Consider the following 22,432-nt stretch of genomic DNA (forward strand, 5'->3'; position numbering starts at 1 on the left):
GTCTCCTTGTGAGTCATAAAGACTGACTCGGCACTTTAAGCGTCGAGGAGAAAAGCATGGGAATAGCTCAGCCGATGCCATCACCTCCCTTTGTAGCCCCACATTGGTTATAACTAACCACTTCCCTGACCTTGCCAGACAGAAACATGGACAGGTTCATGGGATTGACACCCCCAAAGCTGGTGATCAAATGTCATCAGCACTCCCAGTAAGCCCACCCACAGCTGCCCCATGGCCTGTAAGGAGATCAATTCATTGTCCGCCCAGGAAGGGAAGGGATTCCCCAGCAACAGATGATGTCTGTTTCCTCTTGCTTTGTTGTATATTTTTCTCACCCTGTAAATGAAACCCATCAAAGAGCAACTTTTGTGATCTTCCTTGCCAATCTGAATCCAAAACAACTGCAGTACTGCCTTTGGCTACCAAAACCTTTGGCAGATCACACTCTAGGTTTGCTTATATGCAGTGCTATTTTCTTTTCCGGTTCCTTTCTTTTCATTTCAGGAATGAGACTACCACACATATCTTAATAAAGCATGCCATGGTAAAGTGAGATTAATCTTGATTAAGGTTATATAAGGGCTGACGACCTAGTGTTTATATAGCCTGCTTCTTTGCTCTGCTGCCTTCATGCAGCAAGATGCTTTGTGGCCTGTCAACATTCATTATATCATAAAGCACTTATCCAAGTTCAGGTTCTGATGGGGTAATAATGCTGCTTATTAGATGATAGGGTGATGGTAGAAACTCGGAATGGATAGATGCCCTCAATTCGCCCCCACTCTTGCGTGTGGCAAATGGGGGCAGCCTCTTTGGGGCCATTGGGGAGGGGGGATGAGCAGAGAGGAGGAGGGGGGAGAGGCAGACCCTTCGCTTCTTTCATTGATTTATTAAAGCCTGGCTTTTTGGCTGGCAGCTTAGCAGTGAAGCTCTGCCTGCCATTCATATTTACTTTGGCCGGGAAGTGGATCCAGGCCCACCTGCAAGATAGCCAATCACAGGCAGGCTTGGAGGCAAGGCCTCCTTTGGGGAGGCTTCCCTCAGGTCCACTCGCAGGATACTTAAGGTGCCCTGCCCTTGTCCTGGCACTTGGTTTCTTCCTCGTCAGATCATTTAAGCATTGGGTACACCTTAGTCTTGGGTGGAGGGGAGGGTGGTAGTCTCTGCCTGCCCCTCCAAAGGTAGGGGATCCCATTAAAGGGATCCAGGAGGAGTTGCTTTCATTCAGATGTCCAGCACCCCTCAAGGCGGCAATCCCTGCAGGGGTCCCCCTATTTGTTGTAAGTCATAGGAATTCCCCACTGTCGGGTTGACCCTTGGCATCACTGCCTATGCCAAACATCTTACATCTGTCATCAATAAGGTGTGGATTTTATTTGATCTAATTTAAGTTGTTGGAGAAGGTGCTACAGGGCTGGCTACAAAGTGGAGATGTAAATTAATAGAATTTGTTGAATTGGCCAAATTGACAGCCAGCATTAGGGGTCGGTCAAATGAAGAGTTAATCAAAGAGTGGGAAAGGCTTAAAGAATACATGGAAAGGCACTGTCCTGAATTAGCATTGTGGGGGGGGGGGAAGGAGCTGGGAAAGTGCATGGGGGAATAACGACAAGAAACAAAGTGAATTAAAATGGATTTATTTATTTATTTTTGTAACAAAGCAACTGGGAAAGTAACAGAAACCGGATAGTTTGGGTACCAAATCACACTTGGTGGAGGGGAAGTAGAGGGGGGGAGGGGGAGGGTTAGGGTGAGTAGAGGGTTAGAGTAAGGATTATATGGATTGTGAAATAATTTTTTCTCTTTTTTGGTGTTGTATTTGTTTTGTTTTGTTTATAGCGGAGTTTGTTTTTGTAACTATATTAAGGAATTAAATAAATAAAAAAAGAAGAAGCTTCCAAATCAAGACATTCTCTGCAATCTAGGCTATCTGGTACAACTATTGTGAACTATGGAGTTTATAACCAAGAAGACAAGGCTTTAAAAAAGAAGAGTGCAACTAGTTAAAGGTCACCGTTTAAGTAGAGCTGACTGCCCAGCAATTCATCTTGTCCCACCATTAAAAAAAAATCAAAAAAATCAGAGTGTCAGGAAGATGGGAGTGAAATTCATTTCGAAATGGGACTTGGGTGCTGTTTTGCAAGGGCTTCTAAAAATGCAGTCCATTCTTCTCTTCCTCAGCATACCTCCAACAGTTAATAATAGACGAAAGGCAAAGGTCTGTCTCAACCTGTGCTGCTGAGTCCCTAGTGAGGCCATATGGCATTTTGCATGAGCGCTAAATTCACTTAGCCAAGCAGATGTGCCATACAGTAGCTGAGCTTATTAACAACACTGGAGCCTGTGTAAATACACTTTGGTCTATTCTCTGTTAATTGTCATCTCAATTAATGAGAGGCATATAGCTTTATCTAATATATGAAGCTAAAGATTTATGCGAAATTATTAAGAGATTATTTTGACATTGTGATTTCCGCACACCCCAGAAGCCTTTGCTAACTAATATGCATATGAAGAATGCTAAGGTCAAAGGTGAGAGACATTTCAGTATCATTGTTGGCTGTCCTTGAAGCCACAGACAAATGCATCAACAAACATCAAAGGCAAAGGGAGCCTTGCCTTCTGCTTCAACTTAAGGCACTTGTTTAATGGTTAGCACAAGCAACTAAATACATAGGTTAAGGTTTATCGATTGCTGGGCCAGGATACTGTTGAAATATGCCACATACCCACATATATCACTTGATATTTCACTCCTTATTACTAGATTTGCAGCTCCATGAGTAAAGTTGGCTTGATTTTTATGTGGAATACTTATTTAAGGATACACAGCAGTGTGGTGTATTTGGGTCTTCTCACAACTCTCAGCTCCCACAGTTCTTTAGGGGATGCCACGACTGCTTTTTTCACTGTTATCGTAGTGCTTGAAATGAACGTGTGAATCTGGCATGTGTCTACTCTGAAGTAAGCCCTACTGAATTCAACAGAGTGTACTCCCAGGTAAGTGGGTTTAGGATTGCTGCCTAAGAGTAGTAGAGAAGCAAAAGTTTGAATGAGGGTCCTCCAGGTTTTCGTGTGTTACAGAAGGAACAGACACAATTCACTTAGACAACGGGGTTGGTTTCAGACCTGAACAGGTCCCAATTCTGCAGCTGAGTAAGTCTGTGCCCAGAGTGAAATTTTACTGCTACGCAGGAATGATGGAAGCAGAGCGAGGGGCAAGCAGGGACCTGCCAACCTTCCTCTTCCTCCTCCCATCTCTGGCCCTGTTCATTCTCTGCTGTCTGGCCAGTCTTGTGGCCTGAGGAGCAGGCAGCTGAGACAGCAGTGGCCTCTCTTGGGCAGTGAAGTACCAGGCTAATGGTGGACTGGCATGGGGTGTTTGGTCCCCCTTCTCCTCCATTCCTGCTTCCCCTGGCGCAGAGTCATTGAGCCCCGTAAAGCTGCATGGAGAGAGGCCCTCCCACAGCTGGTTACTGCCCTACCCATCCTTGGGGTCTAGACAGCTGAAGCTCCATTTTGAGAACCAGGGGAGGGAGGAGGCTGTTGTTGCGTATATGTGGAATTTTTGTCCCAGGCCTGGGTTTAGGTGACAGCAATGTTCCCCAGGTGCCCATTCTGGGGGGGCACTTTGAGCATGGCCCCGGCTCCTGAGGCAACACTAAGATTCCTCCTCTCTTTATCATAAAGACAAGCTGACCAGTCAGGCAAAGTGGGTTTGTGGAGCCTGTATCCAATGCTACTCAAACACATTAGCTTTACTTCCTTGTAAATATTGCATATTGGTGTCTCAGTCTGCATAACTATTTCACTGTATAATTCAGAGCCATTCTGGAACAATAAACAGCTTTCTTTTGACCCCAATTAAGGACTAATTGGTTTGTGCTAATTTCCCTAAATAATTCAAGTAATGAAGAGTACAGTGCAACATCCTCATGGTGGGCCACAGCTTTGGATCAAAGATCTCAGAATATCACACATGTGCAGACACACACGTTAGCATGCAGTGCGTGATTATAGACATTTCAGGCTTGGCAACAGCAGGGACAGGCTCCCGTCAGAGAGAGGAGGATACATGATAGTGGCAACAAGAGAAAAGTTTACAGATGGAAGAGGTTGGCTTGGGAGGTGGCATGGGGGCAATGCCCAATTACTCAAGCCCAATATTTTAATTGAGCCAGAATTGTATTAATTCATCAACTAACATTGTGGCCCTAGATATAATCAGCCAAACATTTTCTGGCAACAAAAGTGAGAAAACGATCATAGCCTTTGGGTAAATACACACATGTGGTCTGTGAAAAAAGCAGTGCTTTTTCCCCCCTGGGGGTACGCAGGGGTACGTATACACCCAAACATTTTGTGAATCTTTGTACTTTTGTCCATTTACTGTTTATTTTGCCCGGTTTGAGTCAAAATGAGAGTACCCCTAAACATTTTTATTTTATTTTATTTTTTTAAAGCACTGGGAATAAAGGAAAGGGGAAACCAAAGCTTCAAAATTATTCACAGACACCCAAAAACAAAGGGGTCTGAATCTCAGATGGACAGGCTCATGCAAAAAATGAAAAAGTTGTGCAAAAGTTTTTTTAAAAAACATCTCACATCTTCTCATTTTTCAGCTTCATTCCCCACACCCCAATAATTGTTTGTTCAGTCATAATATATATACTCCCTGCAATATGTTAGACACTCACCAAAGTCATATATGGAAAAGAACCAATATAGTATAATTGGCTCCAATCGTACGTTTAAAAATAAGCAAAGGCAAGCAGATGGATCCTCCACAGGAGGCCCAAGGTATCTCCTCTAATGAGATGGAGTTCTGCAGGTATCAGGAGGCTGCTGATTAGCTTAATGCTCATAAGACCTATTTTAAGCACAAAGCAAATTTCACAGCATAAAAAGATTGCATATTTAGCAATTTACCACTATAAGGTCCTTGTTCTCAGGAAGGAGTGGGTCTCTTACAAGACATGTGGGGAGAAGCATTTTGCTTCCCTCTTTTGTGGCCCTTCAAAGACATTGCAGGGGTATACAGTTTGCATTAGCAACATGAAAATCATGAACCTCAACTGATGATCCATGCACAGAGGTTGGAAGTGGCAGACGGAAGATTTCTGGGTGCTGAAATGCACAACAGGAAGCGCACTACTGTATTCTATCTCTCACATTCATAAGCAGGACAGGGGGCGAGTATGCACTAAAAATCCCAGCACATGCATGATGTGCAGGGCTGTCTTAAGGATATCTGGCGCCGTGGTTCAAAGATCCCTCCACCCGTCCCGTCCCCCCCCTCTGGTTTCACCTTTTTACAACCCTGCCGGCAGCTTTGCAGGGCTGGAGGAGGCAGGCAGCGGCTGGAGGATGGCTCCTCCAGCAGGGAAGAGGCAGAGGCTTCGGGCGCAGCGCTGCTTCAGTGTGGCGGGCAAGGGTGCCACACCCAGCCTCCACCTGTTCCCTGGCGCCTGTGCCGCGGTGGCCACAGCAGGCGGAGGCTCAGGGCACAGTGCTGCTTCGGCGCGGCGGGCGAGGGCAGTGAGCTTCCGTCTCTTCCCTGGTGCCCTCCAGAACTTGGCGCAAACTTGGAGCCCTGGCACCCCACGCCACTTGCCTCTATGGGCAAGACGCCCCGATGATGTGGTTCAGGTATACTGCTGCCGCATGAACACAGCCAGACCCTTTCCAGTTAAGAGCCACATGGGGCCTCATTGCAATCGGCTGGACGCATCCATCACAAGTAAGGGCTAGTGCATGCATTCTAAAAAACGAAGTAGTAAAGTTGTTTATGGGCTGCACCATTGCTGCTAGGAGGTTTCATAATCATCATCATAATAGTAACAATAATAGTAACAATAATAGTAACAACAACAACAACAACAACAACAGTAATTCGATTTTTATCCTGCCGTTTCTTCCAAGGAGCCTGGGGCAGCAAACACATCCATTATAAAGCATTTATAATGAGTCAGTTCCTATGCATTCTATTGCTTCAATCTGTATAATATTAATAACTGCAATATGCCAGTAGTACATGTGAAAGACATCTAGTGGGTCTTAGGGGACCACAAGCTTAACATGAGTCAACAGTGTGATGCAGATGAAACAATCGCTGAGATGGCTAGAGCACCGGTGGTGGAAAACTCATTCTGAATCAGACCGGACACAGGTTAGAGCTCAATGTCAAGCCTACCAAGTGGCGATAGTGGCAGCGAAGGACTTTCTTCACCGCCTCTATTACATTTTGCAAAGTTTTTTGCAGATAGACTCCACCGTGGTGGGGCGGGGTGGGAGAGTGCCAGAGTCCTGTCTAGTCGAGTTGCATGAGATTAATTCCAATCTGTTACCTCCAAGAATGTGGACAGGCTGCTTGGATGAGAGAAACCAACCTGTCTCCTTGATCCTTACCCATCCTGGCTCATAAAAGTGAGCTGGGAAGGGCTGGGCGATGGGCTCCATGGGGTGGTGAATGCTTCCCTTTGTGAGGAAGCCTTCCCAGACCTGCTGAAAGAGGCGGTCATTAAACCGCTCCTTAAAAAAATAATCTTTAGACCTGGCCAATATGGCCAACTATTGCCCAGCCTCAAATCTTCCATTCTTGGGTGAGGTGGTTGAGCGGGTGGTCGCTGAACAACTCCAAGCATGCCTGGAGGATGTGGACCATTTGGATCCCTTCCAATCAGGATTCAGGCCTCCTTATGGGACTGAAACTGCCTTGGTTGTGCTGGTCGATGGTGAAAGCTGTTTCCTAGTTCTCAGCGACCTTTGACACCATTGACCATAACATCCTTCTGGACCGTCTAGAGGAACTGGGAGCTGGGGGCACTGTTATACAATGGTTCCGCTCCTTTCTCCTGGGCCGTGTCCAGAAAGTGGTGTTGGGGGATGAGTGTTCAGATCCCTGGGCCTCAGGGTTCTGTCCTCTCCCCCATGCTTTTTAACATCTATGTGAAGCCACTGGGAGAGATCATCAGGGGGTTTGGGCTGGGTGTTCATCAATATGCAGATGATACCCAGCTCTACCTCTCTTTCAAATCAGAATCAATGAAGGTGGTGAAGGTCCTGTGTGAGTGCCTGGAGGATGGATGGCGGCTAACAGATTGAGGTTGAATCCTGACAAGACAGAAGTACTGTTTTGGGGGGACAGGGGGTGGGCAGGTATGAGAAACTCCCTGGTCCTGAATGGGACAACTCTACCCCTGAAGAAGCAGATGCGCTGCCTGGGAGTTATTTTGGACCCACAGCTGTCCATGGAGACGTAGGTCAATTCTGTGTCCAGGGCTCCATCTTGTACACAGGCTGAGACCCTACCTGCCTGCAGACTGTCTCGCCAAAGTGGTGCATGCTCTAGTTATCTCCTGCTTGGACTACTGCAACATGCTCTACATGGGGCTACCTTTGAAGGTGACCTGGAAATTAATCCAGAATGCGGCAGCTAGACAGGTCATTCGGAGTGGTCACCGAGACCATATAACACCGGTCTTGAAAGACCTACATTGGTTCCCAGTACGTTTCCGAGCACAATTCAAAATGTTGGGGCTGACCTTTAAAGCCCTAAATCGCCTTGGTCCAGTATACCTGAAGGAGCATCTCCACCCCCATCATTCAGCCTGGACACTGAAATCCAGCGCCGAGGACCTTCTGGCGGTTCCCTCATTGTGAGAAGCAAAGTTACAGGGAACCAGGCAGAGGGCCTTCTCGGTAGTGGTACCTGCCCTGTGGAATGCCCTCCCATCAGATGTCAAAGGAATAAACAACTATCTGACGTTTGGAAGACATCTGAAGGCAGCCCTGTTTAGGGAAGTTGTTTTTTTTTTAAAAAAAAATGACTGATGTTTTAATGTATTTTAAATCTCTTGTTTGAAGCCGCCCAGAGTGGCTGGGGAAATCCAGCCAGATGGAGGGGGGGGTATAAGTAATAAATATTATTATTATTATATTATTATTATTATTATTATATTATTATTATTATTATTATTATTATTATCCTGCTCTGGAGGGCAGGATCTAAACCAATGGATTCAAAATATAAGAAAGGAGATTGTAACAAAACATCAGGAAAAACTTTATGCCAGTAAGAGCTGTTGGACAGTGGAATGGTCTCCCTCGGGAAGTTGTGGACTGTCCTTCCTTGGAGATTTTAAGCAGAAGTTGGGTGGCCATCTGCCGTGGATGCTGTAGCTGAGATTCCTGCATTGCAGGGGGTTGGACTAGATGACCCTGGGGTCCCTTCCAACATTACAATTCTATAATTTTATGATTCCATAATGTGCATTTAGTAGCAAGTTGTCAATCAAAACAAGGGGAAGACTCACTTCCGGCGTGAGCGCCATTGCGGGTGGTTGGGAGCCGTCTCAGCTTCGAGACGGCTCCGGTTCCCCCGGGGTTTGGAGCTCCGCAACCGCGCTGCGGACTCCGGTAACCCATGGGAGGAGCGTCCCGTGGTCGGGGCTTCCCTGCGGGCCCCTTTGTGCCATCCCGTTCTCGAGCTTCCCTTGTAAAAGGGAGGCTCGAGTGAACGGGCTCCGGCGCGGGGCTGAGGAAGCTGTCCCCAACCGGGGGAACCAAAGCGGCAGCCGGCCGCCTGCGGTGAGCGCTCCGTTCTTCCAAAATTCAGCTGGAAAAAGAAGGAATTGTAAGTAAGGACTGCAATTTGAACTTAATTTGGACTAATTGGCTTACGGAGAGAGACTTAAAAAGAGAAAGTCCGTTTCTCTCCTTTGCGGCAAGAACAAAGTAACCCCGGATTTGGCTGTTGCTATATTGGATTGCTTTGAGGTTTTACGTTGATTCTGATTCTGACTGCTTAAGAAATCCCTTTCTGGGACGAGACTGAGGTATTTGAATTATTTCTTCCGATTAATAGAGAATTATAGCAAAAGAAAGTTTACCCTCTGACGGAAGGGGGAAAATGGCAGCTGAAATTTGATCACTGAGGATGGAAAAGTACTGAGACTTTGTTGTTTCCTGCCTGCTCCTGTCTATTTTTGTCTTGTTCCCACGGCTCTTCCAGACCCAGCAATGGCATCAGGCCAGGAAATAATTTTACTGCAATTGGAACTTTTGCAACAGAGTGCCATTGAAACGTTCTCAGTGATTCGAAGTGCCTTTAAGAACTTTGCTGAGGAACTAAAAGTAACAATTAGAGAAACTGAAGATACATTTAGAGATATAATCCGAGTGAAATATTTCCCAGAGATATCACTTGAAGTAGAGAAGACACAGGTTCAACAAGAAGAAGGGTCTCAAGGACGTGAGAGGTCTGAGGCTGATGACAATGACTTTATAACGGCTTTCTGGAGTGAGAGCCCAGAAATGCAGGAATATCAACTCTGGGATTTAAAATTGGATTTGAAGAATGGACTAGAGTCATCTGGAGATAATGTACAAGGTGTTTGGAAGAGTTCAGCAAAGATACTTGGGGACAATGTTTTGGCCTTTAGGTACCAAGGAAAAGGTGACATTCTGCAACAAGGAAAATGTGACATTTTGGAAGAACAGATCGGTGTGAGGAAAGAAAGATTTGGACTGGGAATATGCTGGGGAAGACTGGTGGGAGATCAAGATGGGAAGAGGGAGGATGGTGAGGAGGGGGGTGGGGTAAAGCAATTTATGAGATTTATCAGGACGGCTTACCAAGGTACTCCTACGTCAGAGGGAAACAAGCGATTTGGAGAAGGGAAGAAATATTTAGGCTCTTTAGGATAATGTTTTGATTATAATATTATTAAGGTAGGAATTAGAAGTAATAACAGCAATAGTTTTACTAAGTTAAGAGAAAAAAGGATATAAAAAGTTAAGATTTGAAATATGATTTTATGTGATAATAATAAGTTGAATGACATAAGTTGTATAAGATGTCTATTTGAAGATCAAGAAGTATGGTGAATGATTGTTAAACTAGTTACAAAGTTACTAAAGTAGATTAGAAATAGAACGCAGAAGAGAGAACGGGGGAAGTCCCCCTAAATAAGATTCGAAATAAGAATTTAATTAATAGATTCCTGTGTTTCTGTGTTGCTGAGGTATGTATAAGTTTTTATTTTATTGTTATTAGTATTGTTTATTGTATTTGTTTTATATGTTGGTTGAATGTCTTTATCTGTTGTTTTCTTTTTATTTGTTATTTTTTATGTGGAAACACCAATAATTTTTTTTGGGGGGGAAACAAAACCAGGGGAAGACGCTGCCTCTCTAGATGGAGGAGGAAATAATAAATATTTCACGGAGCCATGAATTTCATATCATACAAATTTTAAGCTTTCCTTGAAGCATTAGGAAACTGCATGTCAGGAAGATGGAAGATGATACTGCCATCAAGTGACAAGATTTCCCTTTCATCATTTCATAATTTCAGCAACGTCTATTATTCTTTTATGGTGGGTTATTTGAAAATGAGACTGCAGTTTTAATATGAATTTTTAAATTTGTATTTTAATCTGTTATTTTAATTGATTGTGTTTATGTTTTTGCTGTGATTTTAATTAGTGTTAGCCGCCCTGAGCCCGGTTTTGGCTGGGAAGGGCGGGGTATAAATAAAAATTTATTATTATTATATTATTAGTTCATACTTGATGGACAAGACTGCTAGATTTCTTAGTCTGGTTTCACTCATACTTGAAGTAGTTTTTTTAATGAGTTTTAGTTTATTGAAACTACGTTCACAAGATGCTACACTTACTCACATATTGAGAAATATTCTCAGTGCTATTTCAATATTGAGATAAACAGCTTTTAACCCATACTTGGCTATACATTTCAACATATCTAAATGGGAAGCTGCGCCAATGTTTTCAAGTAGTTCTGCTGCTTGAAATTTGAAGTAGCTACTTCATTTACCAGTTCCACTGTATCAATGTTTAGGCTCTACGTGGTACCAAATTCTGTGGCACATTTTTCAAGATGGGATGTTGGACTTTCATTTAAAATTTTCCCTCATAGAAAACTGAAATCTGATGAAACAGTACCATATACCTGAGATTTTTTTTTTCATTTCAGAGATCATTCTGTCAAAAACCTTAAAGCACTCATTTTGAAAGGTGTCCCCAGCAGAGAGCAAATATCCCTCATCATCAGCTAGCTCCCCGGCCAGGCTAGGCTGCTTGTGGGAACAGACTACTTCCAGGATCTGACACCTTCCCTGTGGGGTCTGTACTGGTTCCCAGTCTGCTACTGGGCAACATTCAACATTCTTTTACTAACATATAAGGCCCTGTGCAGCAGGAAGCCAGGTTACCTGAGAGACCCCTATAAACCCAGAGGGTCGCTACTTTCATCAGGAGAGCTTCTAAAGTCTCTAAAATATCACAACAGCAGGGCTTCCGGGAAGGCTGTCCCTGTTTTGTGGAATAGCATCCCTGCTGAGCTGTGACAGACACCCGCTATTTGTAATTTGTGGAAAGCACCAAAGAGATTTCTGTTGCCACCAGCTTTTCCAGCTGGGTGAGAAAGGTCTATTTTTGATGCTAGTTCATACTCGATGGACAAGTTTTCAGGTCTCTGCCTACGGTGCCCTGTTTTGTTGTCTTCAGACTTATTTGTGGTCATTTTCTGTGATGTTTTTAAACTTCCTTTTAGTTATTTTTACCTCCATGCCAAGTCTCAAGACAGGGAGAACACTATGCTGAGGAAGGTCCCCTCCACTCTGGCCACATTTGGCCTTGTCAAAGCAAGTTCTCAACAAAGCTGTGGTATAACAACAAAACCAATATTGTATTTCATGTCTCAAGCCTTTTCCCCCACATTACTATACAATGGACTGAGTGCTTCTGTGCCCCTTTGGGGAAAATGGGACCCAGGGGCTTCTAGGAATACAGACCGCGTCTCTTGGTCACAGCTATCAAAAAACCATGATCACGGACATCAATGTCAAAGGCACACAAAAGCTCCTCCATACCCTGTCAAGAGCTGTGTCTGCCTGTGAAACTGAAAACAGGCTTGGCAAGAAAGGTACTTTCAACTGTGCCTTAAGATCCACATTAGCAGTGTGTGTGTGTGTGTGTGTGTGAGAGAGAGAGAGAGAGAGAAAGAGAGAGAGAGAGAGAGAGAGAGAGAGAAGATAGATTGCTCCTCCAGCTCTTTCATTGCTGACTCATTCCTTTGCAAAACCGCATCTGGCAGAGCAAACAGGCAAGAAGTCCTGAATTTTTCATGTGAACAGTAGCAGCACTGCGAACTTGCCCTTCTCTCTCTAGGTAAATTAATTTAGAGAATTAAACATCAGAGCAGAACCATCCCCCAGAGACTGATTGGGGATTCAAGGAAGAATGCACCGTTCCCTCTTTTGTCTCCTTTTAAACACACTTGCCTCTTTTTATGGCTCTCATTATAGATCTCGCTAATAAATGAGCATAATGTGCCATTTCAACATGATTTTAATGTTTCATTTCTTTTAACATTAATCTACTTTGAACTTTTATAGCTATACAGATAGTAGGAAGAGAAAACACAAGCCAGCAAAAACAGAGCTTTTTGAAAAACGTCTCTCCTCCTCGTGTGGAACGGTTTGATTCTCAGCTCTGCTGTCTGTCAACTTGACAAACAGCATCACTAGCAAAAGCAACTGGGTCTTGATGCGACAAGCCCAGGAGTCATTGCGTGAAATGTTTGTTTCCTAAGGGCAACAGGGCCTTGAGGAAGGAGAGGGAATAAAGAGGCTGCTTGTACTACAAGGGGACAATGCAGAGGTAATAGCCCAACATAACCACATGGAGATAGGCACATCTTTTCACGCAAAGATGATTTGCACCATCCACAAACCCCTAAAGTGCAGCCTTTTATGAAAAGGCAGAGGAAGGGGGGGGAATCTTTAGAACCTTGACAACAAAATGGAAAAGTAAACCGCTAACACAACCTCCACATGTATTCATTAAACACTCACAGGGCTAAATAATTGTAAAGTCTATAAAAGCGCACATTTCACTTTAGCAAAGTGACCATAAAATGGAAGGGAGAGCATTATGGTGAGCAGTCTTAATGGCGGCCCTCCATTTGACCCCTGAAGATGAAGGTAGAAGGGACAAATAGCAATAGCAAACATAACTGAAAAATTCAGGCTAATGTCTGTTTGGTTTGTTTGCTGCACGTGGGCTCATATGCCTAAACCAAACTGTTGCCCATTATCAGATAATACAAGCACACAGGATTTGTTTGTTTTTTAAAGGTAATTTTCTTATTCACAATCTTAGAGTTCTTCTTAGGGATTTGTGCTCTTGGGGATATATTGAACCAGTTTAGGCTCTGTGGCAGCAAGGGACCTTGAACCAGCATCCTTCAAGGAGCAAAGAAGAAACTGCCAAGTCATCACAGTTCTCAAGTTTTGTTCAGAACTTTTATATGGACAGCGGGAGAGGAGAGAAACTACAAACTTCTGCTCCTCACTACATCGTCTTAAGCCGTACCACCTCACGAAAGTGCCCGAGAACAGCATGGTTGTCATACTCTCCTCAGTGATTTCTCCTTCTCAACTGAGGCAGCAAAGATCCTAGCAAGGAAACCAACTGTGCCTCACACACAGACTGAATTCTAAAAAAATGTAGCACCCCCCTCCCTGCAAATTTGCTTTCTTCTCTCTCCTGCCTGCCTGTTCTCTCCCAAACAGTCTTTCCTATTTGGCTGTTTCCTGTTCTCCTGTTCCCCAGTGACAGTTCAAAAGGAAAATAATCTACCTAGATATACCACAAAGGCAGAGGCAAGGAAGTCCCCGCATCCCTTGCTATATTTTAAATGTTTCATTTCTTTTAAGATTAATCTGCTCTATTTATATGGATACAAGGAATGAAAAACACAATTCGGCCGCAGCTACTTGGATGAAGGGTGGGGGGCATACAATCAGAGGGGGCATAGCACCCCTCACTGGGTGAACTGCAGGTGGGAAACAGACCAAAGCTGCATCATTCCACCCGAGACTCGCCATGCGGAACTGCAGCCCCACTTCTTAATCAAAATAACATTATGACCTTGGTGGGGGAGAAGAAATGGCAAATGGGTGGGCCCCCATCCCTCAACTTGCGGGTAGTTTGAAGGGAAAAGGCAGAGCTGAGAGTAGAGAGGTGGAGCAATGTGAAGCAAAGTAGCAAGGGGAGGGAGGGAGGGAGGCAGAGAGAGAGAGGGGGGTTTGGTTTATGTCTGACTCCAAGGCTGCATCTATGGGGACAGCAATGCCCTCCAGGGGCGTTAATGCTGTGAGCCCCTCCATTGTAGACTCAGGTTGTATATATGTGTAAATAAACTATCCTGAAGACTCTACAGTCTTCACTGCCCTTCATTCCAAAGGAAACACAAACCCTGGATAAGCTCCTGGAAACCCTGGAATCTTGCACCCCTTGGAGACGGAGGTGGCGTGCAACAATATTTTGGATTACACTGAAAGAAGATTGAACTAAGCCTTAGGTTGGGTGGCGGAACTGTATCTGGCAGGAGGACCAGATCCAGAAGTGAAAGTTTGAGCTGCAACTGCGAAGCCTTGGCTTGAATGGCATGAGTTCAAGATGCTGCAACAAAGGAAGAACCGACAGCATTCCGAGTGTGTTCCTGATTCTTGTGTTATCAGCACTTTTGGAATTCAATGCCTTTTTTTGCTGTGTGGGGAAACAGAAGAAGGTGCGCAATTCAGAAAAGGCAAAATTTTGGCTGCAAAGGAAGAGCCTTTCAAGTGGCTTGAACTTCCCCACGCCTGAGGTCATGTGAGGTCAGGCAAGGGAAAGGAGTGCAAGGCTTGTCCCAGGTGGCCGGCAGACCTAGCAGGGCCAGTGGGCTGGTGGCTCCCCACCTCTGCCTGAGGTGAGAATCCAGTTATAGACGGAAGGGGCAACATAAACGAACATTTATCACCAGCAGTCTATTTCCTACCAAGTATGTCGTGAAAAATGACATTTTTGTAATGGGTGTCATATGTTTTTAGACCTTCCACACATATCCCAGTTTTAAAATGCAATGGCCAACTCTTCACGATAAGCAGATACAAAATTATGGGTTACCATAGTCATGGCTCTTTGAGTACCAGCTGCTCTCAGGGCCGTGACATTTCACATCAACTTGTGAAATGTTGTATTTTCCTCCTCTCACCATTCTAAAACAGGCTGAATGAAGGAAGATGAGGATACCATATGGGAAGTCTCAAATAATAGAGGTCTTCATGGCCCAGACTAGGTTTACATGCATTTGTGAAGCATGGCTCCTGTGGGGCATTTCACGCAAATATAGCCAAGAGCTGATTCTGATACAGTCAAATCCCGGAACTTGAATGTAATCCATTCTGGAAGACCATTCAACTTCCGAAATGTTCGAGTTCCAAGGTGCAGCTCCTGATTGGTTGCACTCAAGTAGAAGGCGTGTTGGATGTTCAAGTTCCGAGGAACGTTAAAAAACCGGAACACTTACTTCCGGGTTTTTGGTGTTTGGCAACTGAAACGTTCGGCAATGGAGCCATTCGAGTTCCTTCAAAAAGTGATATAAAGACTGCCCTAGACAAGGGGGGGGGGCATAATACCATCTAGAACGGGAAATAAATCACACATACGACTTCTGCTTTACTGTATGTGTGTGAAACCTCCCATGATGCAAGGAGTTGGGATGAAGAAAGGAAGACATTTAGACTTGTCCCTATACTGACAGCTCAGTTTCTGTGTGGTTGTAGATATGTCATCATCAGTAAATAGATCCTCATCAGAAAAATGGGTATATTAAACAGTGAGTTAATGTGGTTGTCTTGAGGTGCAATATGAGAGGGAGGGAGAATGAGACCAGGGTGTTGAGGTACTAGAAAGCTTTGCTGTGACTTCTCTTTTGCCAGATACCAACTTGTGGGCCACAGATGAGATTCTGCTATGGGAGAAGTGGAAGGAGGCAGCAGTTGGTTCTAGCAGGCTAACATGGAAGGCTTGCTGCTTCCCTCCCAGCAGGTACTTTTGTTGGCTTGTTACAAATTTATTACAAATCCTCTTCTTCTAGGAATTCCCTGGCAACGTAAATGGGGTCATTCCATTTTAGCTTCAGAACAACTATGAGGAGTTAGGCTGAGAGAGGCAGGGAATAACTGCTTTGTTGTGATTCAAAACTAGTACTCCAGTACAACATGGTTTCTCTAGTCTATAAATAAAGGAAAGGATCAAGGCTATGCACACAAAGAGAGAAGGCGCTGTCTCACAGTGTAGTTACCTGTCATATTGCAGTGCACTTTTAACGGTCCCAAGGCGCCGCTGCCATCTGGATCTATCCAGTAGAAGCCTGTTGGTTTGCCCAAGTGTTTATATGCTTCACAAGAGAGTTCATAATTAGCTGAAACAAACAAAAAATAATGCTAAGTAAATCAATTGCCCTGAGATCCAGAAACATTAGATTCTTGGGAAAAGTCATAATATTGTAGTAATTGCAAAAGAATTGTAAAACCATTTATATACGGTAAAGAATTTAGTAAGTTAGTGGAAGTGTTTGTCATATGATTTTTATCATATGCCAGATGAAACAAAATTTCTAAAAGATTTAACTCTTTAAAAATTGGCAAAATTTCAAGATTGCAATATGTAAAGGTAAAGGTAAAGGGACCATTAGGTCCAGTCGTGTCTGACTCGGGTTGCAACGCTCATCTCGCGTTACTGGCCGAGGGAGCCGGCGTACAACTTCTGGGTCATGGGGCCAGCATGACTAAGCCGCTTCTGGTGAACCAGAGCAGCGCACGGAAACACCGTTTACCTTCCCGCCGGAGCGGTACCTATTTATCTTACTTGCACTTTGATGTGCTTTCAAACTGCTAGGTTGGCAGGAGCAGGGACTGAGCAACCGGAGCTCACTCTGTCGCAGGGATTCGAACCGCCGACCTTCTGATCAGCAAGCCCTAAGCTCCGTGATTTAACCCACAGCGCCACCCGCATATATGTAGATAATTGCTATTTAAGAAAAACTGATCAAAGGGAAACTTAAAACAGTATTAAAATGGAGTAAGATAAACCGCCAAACTGTGCTTTAACATTATTGTTCTTTTTGTTTTGACCATCAGGGTTGTATCAACCAAAGAAGGTAATAATAATGCTAATAATATACACTGGTACAATATGGAAGAACGGAGTTGATCAAAATATGTATTTACATTAAAATATACCAAAATACTACTACTAATATGCTATATACAGAAGGTTAAAAACCCAATATATATATTACAAATGGTTAAGAGAATTAATTCATTTAAAATAATAATAGTAGTAATAATAATAATTTTATTATTTGTAGCCCATCCATCTGACTGGGTTGCACAGCACCTCTGTGATTTGGCAAACTTAGAGGCTTGTTTGTGAGAAGATCTGTGATGGTGCACAGCTTTCTTGAAAGACAGCTGGTCCACCACAACTTCCTTAGTGCTGCACAGTCACAAGGGTCAGTTTTAGGAGAATGCCCTCTTGTGTAATCCACATACGGCAAAACTCCACAGGCCTGGTCTGCATCCCATTGAACGGTATGTCCTTAGCAGACAAGTAAAGCAGTGTGATTTCTTTAAAAATGTAATTGCGGTATACAAATCTTTTAATGAAAGAAATGTTAGGGTAGAAAGAGTTTGTTGAAGGAAGCAGAGTTGAAAACCTCTGCTCTAGATTTCATTTGTTCAAAATGCTTGCAAACTACCACTTTGGTTTATCTCAGACCTCTCACAAAGGTCATTGGTGCTTGAGTTAGTTCTATGTGGCAAAGCTTGCTAGATCACAACCGATAAAATCCAGCTGCCTTATGTGCCAGCCATGGCTCTTGCCACTCCACTCCTTTCCCTGCTCTTGTGCCTGCCCAAATACTGCTAACCTGTTATGGCAATAGTTGTCTGAATATGGGGGAATTTTCATTGTCACACTGGCCACATACACATCCAGTTGTGAAACATCAGGTGTCTAGCAAAATTTGGCAGACCTTACATTTCCCCACAGGGTTGGCAGGTCAGTAAAAACAGAAAAGGGGTTCCCTCTTTCTTGGAATCCAAATGTCCTACAAGAAATCATTGTGCTGCTATTCTCCAGGATCTTCTGTGAATAGAGCCCATGCACAACAGAAGGAGACAAAAAGGCTCAACAAGATATCCTAGATCTGTAGGACAACCTTCTTTGCACAGTAATATACTGGAAGACCAGGAAGCTTGTTTGTATACAAAAACACCCTGAACTCCCTTCACAGTCTGCAGGGCGCACCTCAGGGCTTCCAGATGAGCTGCTTAATTGAGTAGCCATCATGATTTGTTTGAGGGGAGGGTAGATGACATTGCTTCAAAGCAAGTGCTCTCCCACACTTTCCAGTACATTTCCCCATCACTTTCCTTGCTGCAAAAGGCAGCAATAGACATGAAGTGCATTAAAGTGTAATTCTCAGGATTCTTGGAGGAAAGTCAATTTTGCATGAAAATACTATAGTGTAGATATACCCACATAGATGAAGTGATAAAAAAATTAACTTCTGATCTGCCAGTGCACATTAAAATATTTATAACAAAATTGGATTGGATATAATTCTTATTTCAAATAAGTAATAAAAATACAAAAATTAATTTATTTTAAAATAAAAAACAGTATATACTGAACAAGAGGCTTACAGATATACAGAACATAACATTATGTTGGGAGCTAATACCTGGCAATAATTCAGTTTTTCATAGACACACAAAGAATGCTTTGGCTGCAAGCAGGAGAAAAAATTAAGGGTATAAGTGCCTATCAAAATGGCAAACTTCAGACCTTTTAACCCAACTTCTGTGATTTTCCCTTTTGATCTCAGTAAACTGTAATCTAAAAGCTCATAATGTTTTCACTTCTAAAATTAGTTAATTTAAAAGAGTACACAATATCAAACAGTAACTTCCCAATAACAATAGAAGCAGCTGTACAAATGTAGGATGGGGGACACCTGGTTGACCAGCAGGACATGCAAAAAGGATCTAGGGGTCTTAGCGGACCACAAACCTAGCATGGGTCAACAGTGTGATGCAGCAGCTAAAAAAGCTAATGCTATTCTAGGCTGGATCAACAGAAGTCTAGTGTCCAAGAGAAGTAACAGTACCACTCTGTTGTGTCTTAGTCAGGCCACACCTGGCATACTGAGTCCAGTTCTGGGCACCACAATTTATGCAGGATATTGACCACCTGGAAGTGTGCAGACAAGGGCAACAAAGATGATCAAGGGTCTGGAATCCTGGCCTTATGAGGAAAGGTTGAAGGAGCTGGATAAGAGAAGACTGAGAGGAGATATGAGAGCCCTCTTCAAATATCTGAAGGGCTGTCACATGGAAGATGGAATAAGCTTGTTTTCTCCTGCTCTGGAGGGTAGGACTCGAACCAATGGCTCCAAGGTACATGAAAATAGATTTTGAATAAACACCAGGAAGAACTTAGTGACAGTAAGAGCTGTTCAACGGTGGAATGGTTTGCCTCGAAGTTGGTGGACTCTTCTTCTTTGGAGGATTTTAAGCAGAGATTGGGTGGTCATTTTCATGGATGCTTTCGCTGGATTCCTGCATTGCAGGGGGCTGGACCAGATGCCCCTTTGGGGTCCCTTCCAACACTACAATTCTATGATTCTAATAATGAAGTGCCAATATAATTTACAGCTGGCAATTGCCAGTATTTTAAAACAAGATACCCAGAGATTTACCAACTGCCTGCTGCAAAATTATTTTAAACCAGAACAACAAAGTCTTTAAAAATTCCTGCATTTTTATTAGCACCTGAATATTAACCTCATTTGTTCATTGTCACATAATACATTACTTAAAAGCTGTGATTTCTGACCTCATTAAATTGCATTAGTCCCTTGGATCACCCACTTCTTTTCTAACAAAAGTACAAATCTTTTTTCAACATAGTATCGTGCGCTCAGGAATTATGATGTACCATGAACGCTCTCCGATTAAAAAAGCATACCAACAGCCGGTGTACAATGCAGCTAATGGTAAGCCTTTATTTCGTTAATGGCGTCTAATCTGACAGGAGGAGTTGCTCCTCTGCAAACAACTGTGACAGCTGCCTCCTATGATCTTTATGAGCTCATATGGCTCAGTTCCATGCCCCATTTACCTTCGGACAGAATGTTGTTTAAAGTGATGAAACCCACTTTCTGATGCCCAGGTTACCCCAACCACGCCATATTTCAACCAAACCTTGCCCTTGAGCCCCCCCCCCCCACTCTCTTGATGCTCTTGTTTCTCTCTAAACTTCCACTTAAACTCTCTGTCTTCAATTTATTTGCTTGTCAAACCACCTGACTTCCTCAGTACCGTAACCCATGGTTCCTTCTAATGGCATTAACTCTCCAATAAACTCTCCAATGGATGAACCTTTCCCATAGGTCCTCATCTCCACTTGTCAGTATCTGCAATGCAGGAGGTTGCCCTAGAAGACCCTGGGGTCCCTTCCAACTCTACAGTTGTGTCAGCCTCTCTTATCCTTGAATTTTGGGAGGTTGGGTTAGAAGTCACTACCCCTAAGAAAGCTAGCCCCACCCTCTCCATACTTCCTCCATCTATGGTTCCAATAAGCCCCCAAATTTCATGCCTGAAGATCCTTCCTAATCCGGCTGAACCGGAGCTGAGTCAGCCTCCTTTAAATACCCCAACCAACCCCAACCTGGTGCATTTCAGAGGTTTGGTACTCCAACTCCTATCAGCCCCAACCAGCATAGTCAATGGTCAGGGATGATGGGAGCTTGAGTCCAAAACTCTTGGAGGATACCAAGTTGAAGGTTTATATACCTTCACCATGGGCTCCTTTGGGAGGAAGAGTTGCATATCAATTAACAACAACTACCCTGTCTAGTCACTCCAGCCATGGGATTGTGATGAAGAAGAGTGGTTGAACAGGGGTGGAACTGCTGACTCCATACTATCATGTACCTCAGGAATACATTGGAGGTCAAAACACATCAACAAAAAGGAGGACATCTATTTTCTAGCCTGCATTTAGCTTGCCTCTAAGCTAGTTTCTTCTTTTGAAATTTTTGAATCGTGTCAAAAGGCTCCAGCGTTCTCTCCTTTCTACTTTGTACTCATAAAACATCTCCATTACCAGTGCAATATTCAGCATGTCCTGTGATAAAACACATCAAATTAAAAGGCAAGCATGATTTTAAAAAAGAAAGAAAGAAGATGGGCATATGCCAAAGCGCCATTGAAATGACTTTGGGCTGAATCACATTGTTGAGAAACAAGACAATTACTATTGTGGTGATAAAGACAAGGAAAGGGGAGCCTGTCATTAGAATGATAAAGATGAATGTGTCTTTGACATGGCAGATGGTAAAGAGGATGATTGACACGTGGAGGTGAAATTATAATTGAGTTACCACAAACTATTTCAACTGGCAGCTCAGCTCAGCCTGAATACAAAAGCAAAGGAGTCTGCCAACACAGAGAGGCTGATATGCTTTGGTTTCAAGCCAATTTCAGGAGTGGAGTTGCTTTTTAACTTGTGCTACAAGAAAAATATGATGATGTTGATGGTGATAAAGAATAGGTTCCAAAATGTCCCCCCAATCATTAGAGTCTTAGGTTAGAAAACACATTGTAAGAATGGACATTTATATTATGTCTAGGGGCACATAAAGAAGTCTCTATTCAGGTCTGTTCTGGGAATAGAAAAAGTGCAAACAACTTGTTCAAGCATTTATCTGCAGTTGAACTAGGACCTAAGTAGGAAGAAATCATTTGTTCACATCTGCTGCTCTTTGGAGTCAGAAAGACGGAAATACAAGCATCCCCATGCATTACACTTGTGGAAAGGTTTTCTTGCAGTTATCAGAGAGAAACCCCCCCCCCCCGACCACATGGCTTCTTCACCCCAGGCTCCGCGCACTGAGCAAAGATCCCTGCAGAGGGGAAGCCTATGTGCCCAGGCATCCCTGGGAGCTAAAGCTCAGGCATATGGTTCCAGTCATGGGGAAGTAGATGTGCAGAGGCTGTGTAAGGTGTTCACACCCCGTGCATGAACATCAGGTAGAGGTGCATGGCAAGGAAGTAGCCCTGTTCCCCAGTAGATGTCTGAAGGGGATGTGACACCAGACTGGTCTCAAATGAGTCTGGCTTCAGAGTTTGCTGAAGGCAGTGAAACACAAGTCCACACAAGGACATCCAAAGGAGGAAGAGAAGACTGGCCTCTCCCAAGCGACCCACAAATAGCCTTTCCTGAAGCAATCCTAGTCAGGGTTGTCCCAAGGAGGTGCCCACGGCAATTCTCCCCTGTCTCTGCCACCACCCTCCACTTCATGATGATGGTGGCGGCAGCAGCCCCTCTCCCTTGGGCTTCTTGGGCTTTGTGTGTGTGCTGTGCCTTTTGCTGCTACTGTTTTAGTGATGGCAGACTATATTGTCTTGCCTTTACCTTTTTCTTTTGATACCAGGCCCTGCAGCTTCCTTGCTCTAGGAAAGAAAGGGGAGGGCAGCCCTGCTGGGAGGGCAGGAAATGGCAAGGCT

At 43.8% G+C, this 22,432-nt stretch overlaps 1 protein-coding gene across 1 annotated transcript in view; it reads right to left on the minus strand.

Annotated features, from left to right (window-relative positions):
• CNTNAP2 (contactin associated protein 2) overlaps positions 1 to 22,432 on the minus strand; it is a 936,385-nt gene that overhangs the window by 247,350 nt on the left and 666,603 nt on the right. Inside the window, exon 12 of the mRNA XM_033166345.1 lies at positions 16,159 to 16,278. Within this exon, the coding sequence (XP_033022236.1) occupies positions 16,159 to 16,278 (120 nt within the window). The remainder of the gene's footprint in view (positions 1 to 16,158; positions 16,279 to 22,432) is intronic.

The sequence above is a fragment of the Lacerta agilis genome, chromosome 12 (genome assembly GCF_009819535.1).
Source record: "Lacerta agilis isolate rLacAgi1 chromosome 12, rLacAgi1.pri, whole genome shotgun sequence".
Lineage (NCBI taxonomy): Eukaryota > Metazoa > Chordata > Lepidosauria > Squamata > Lacertidae > Lacerta > Lacerta agilis.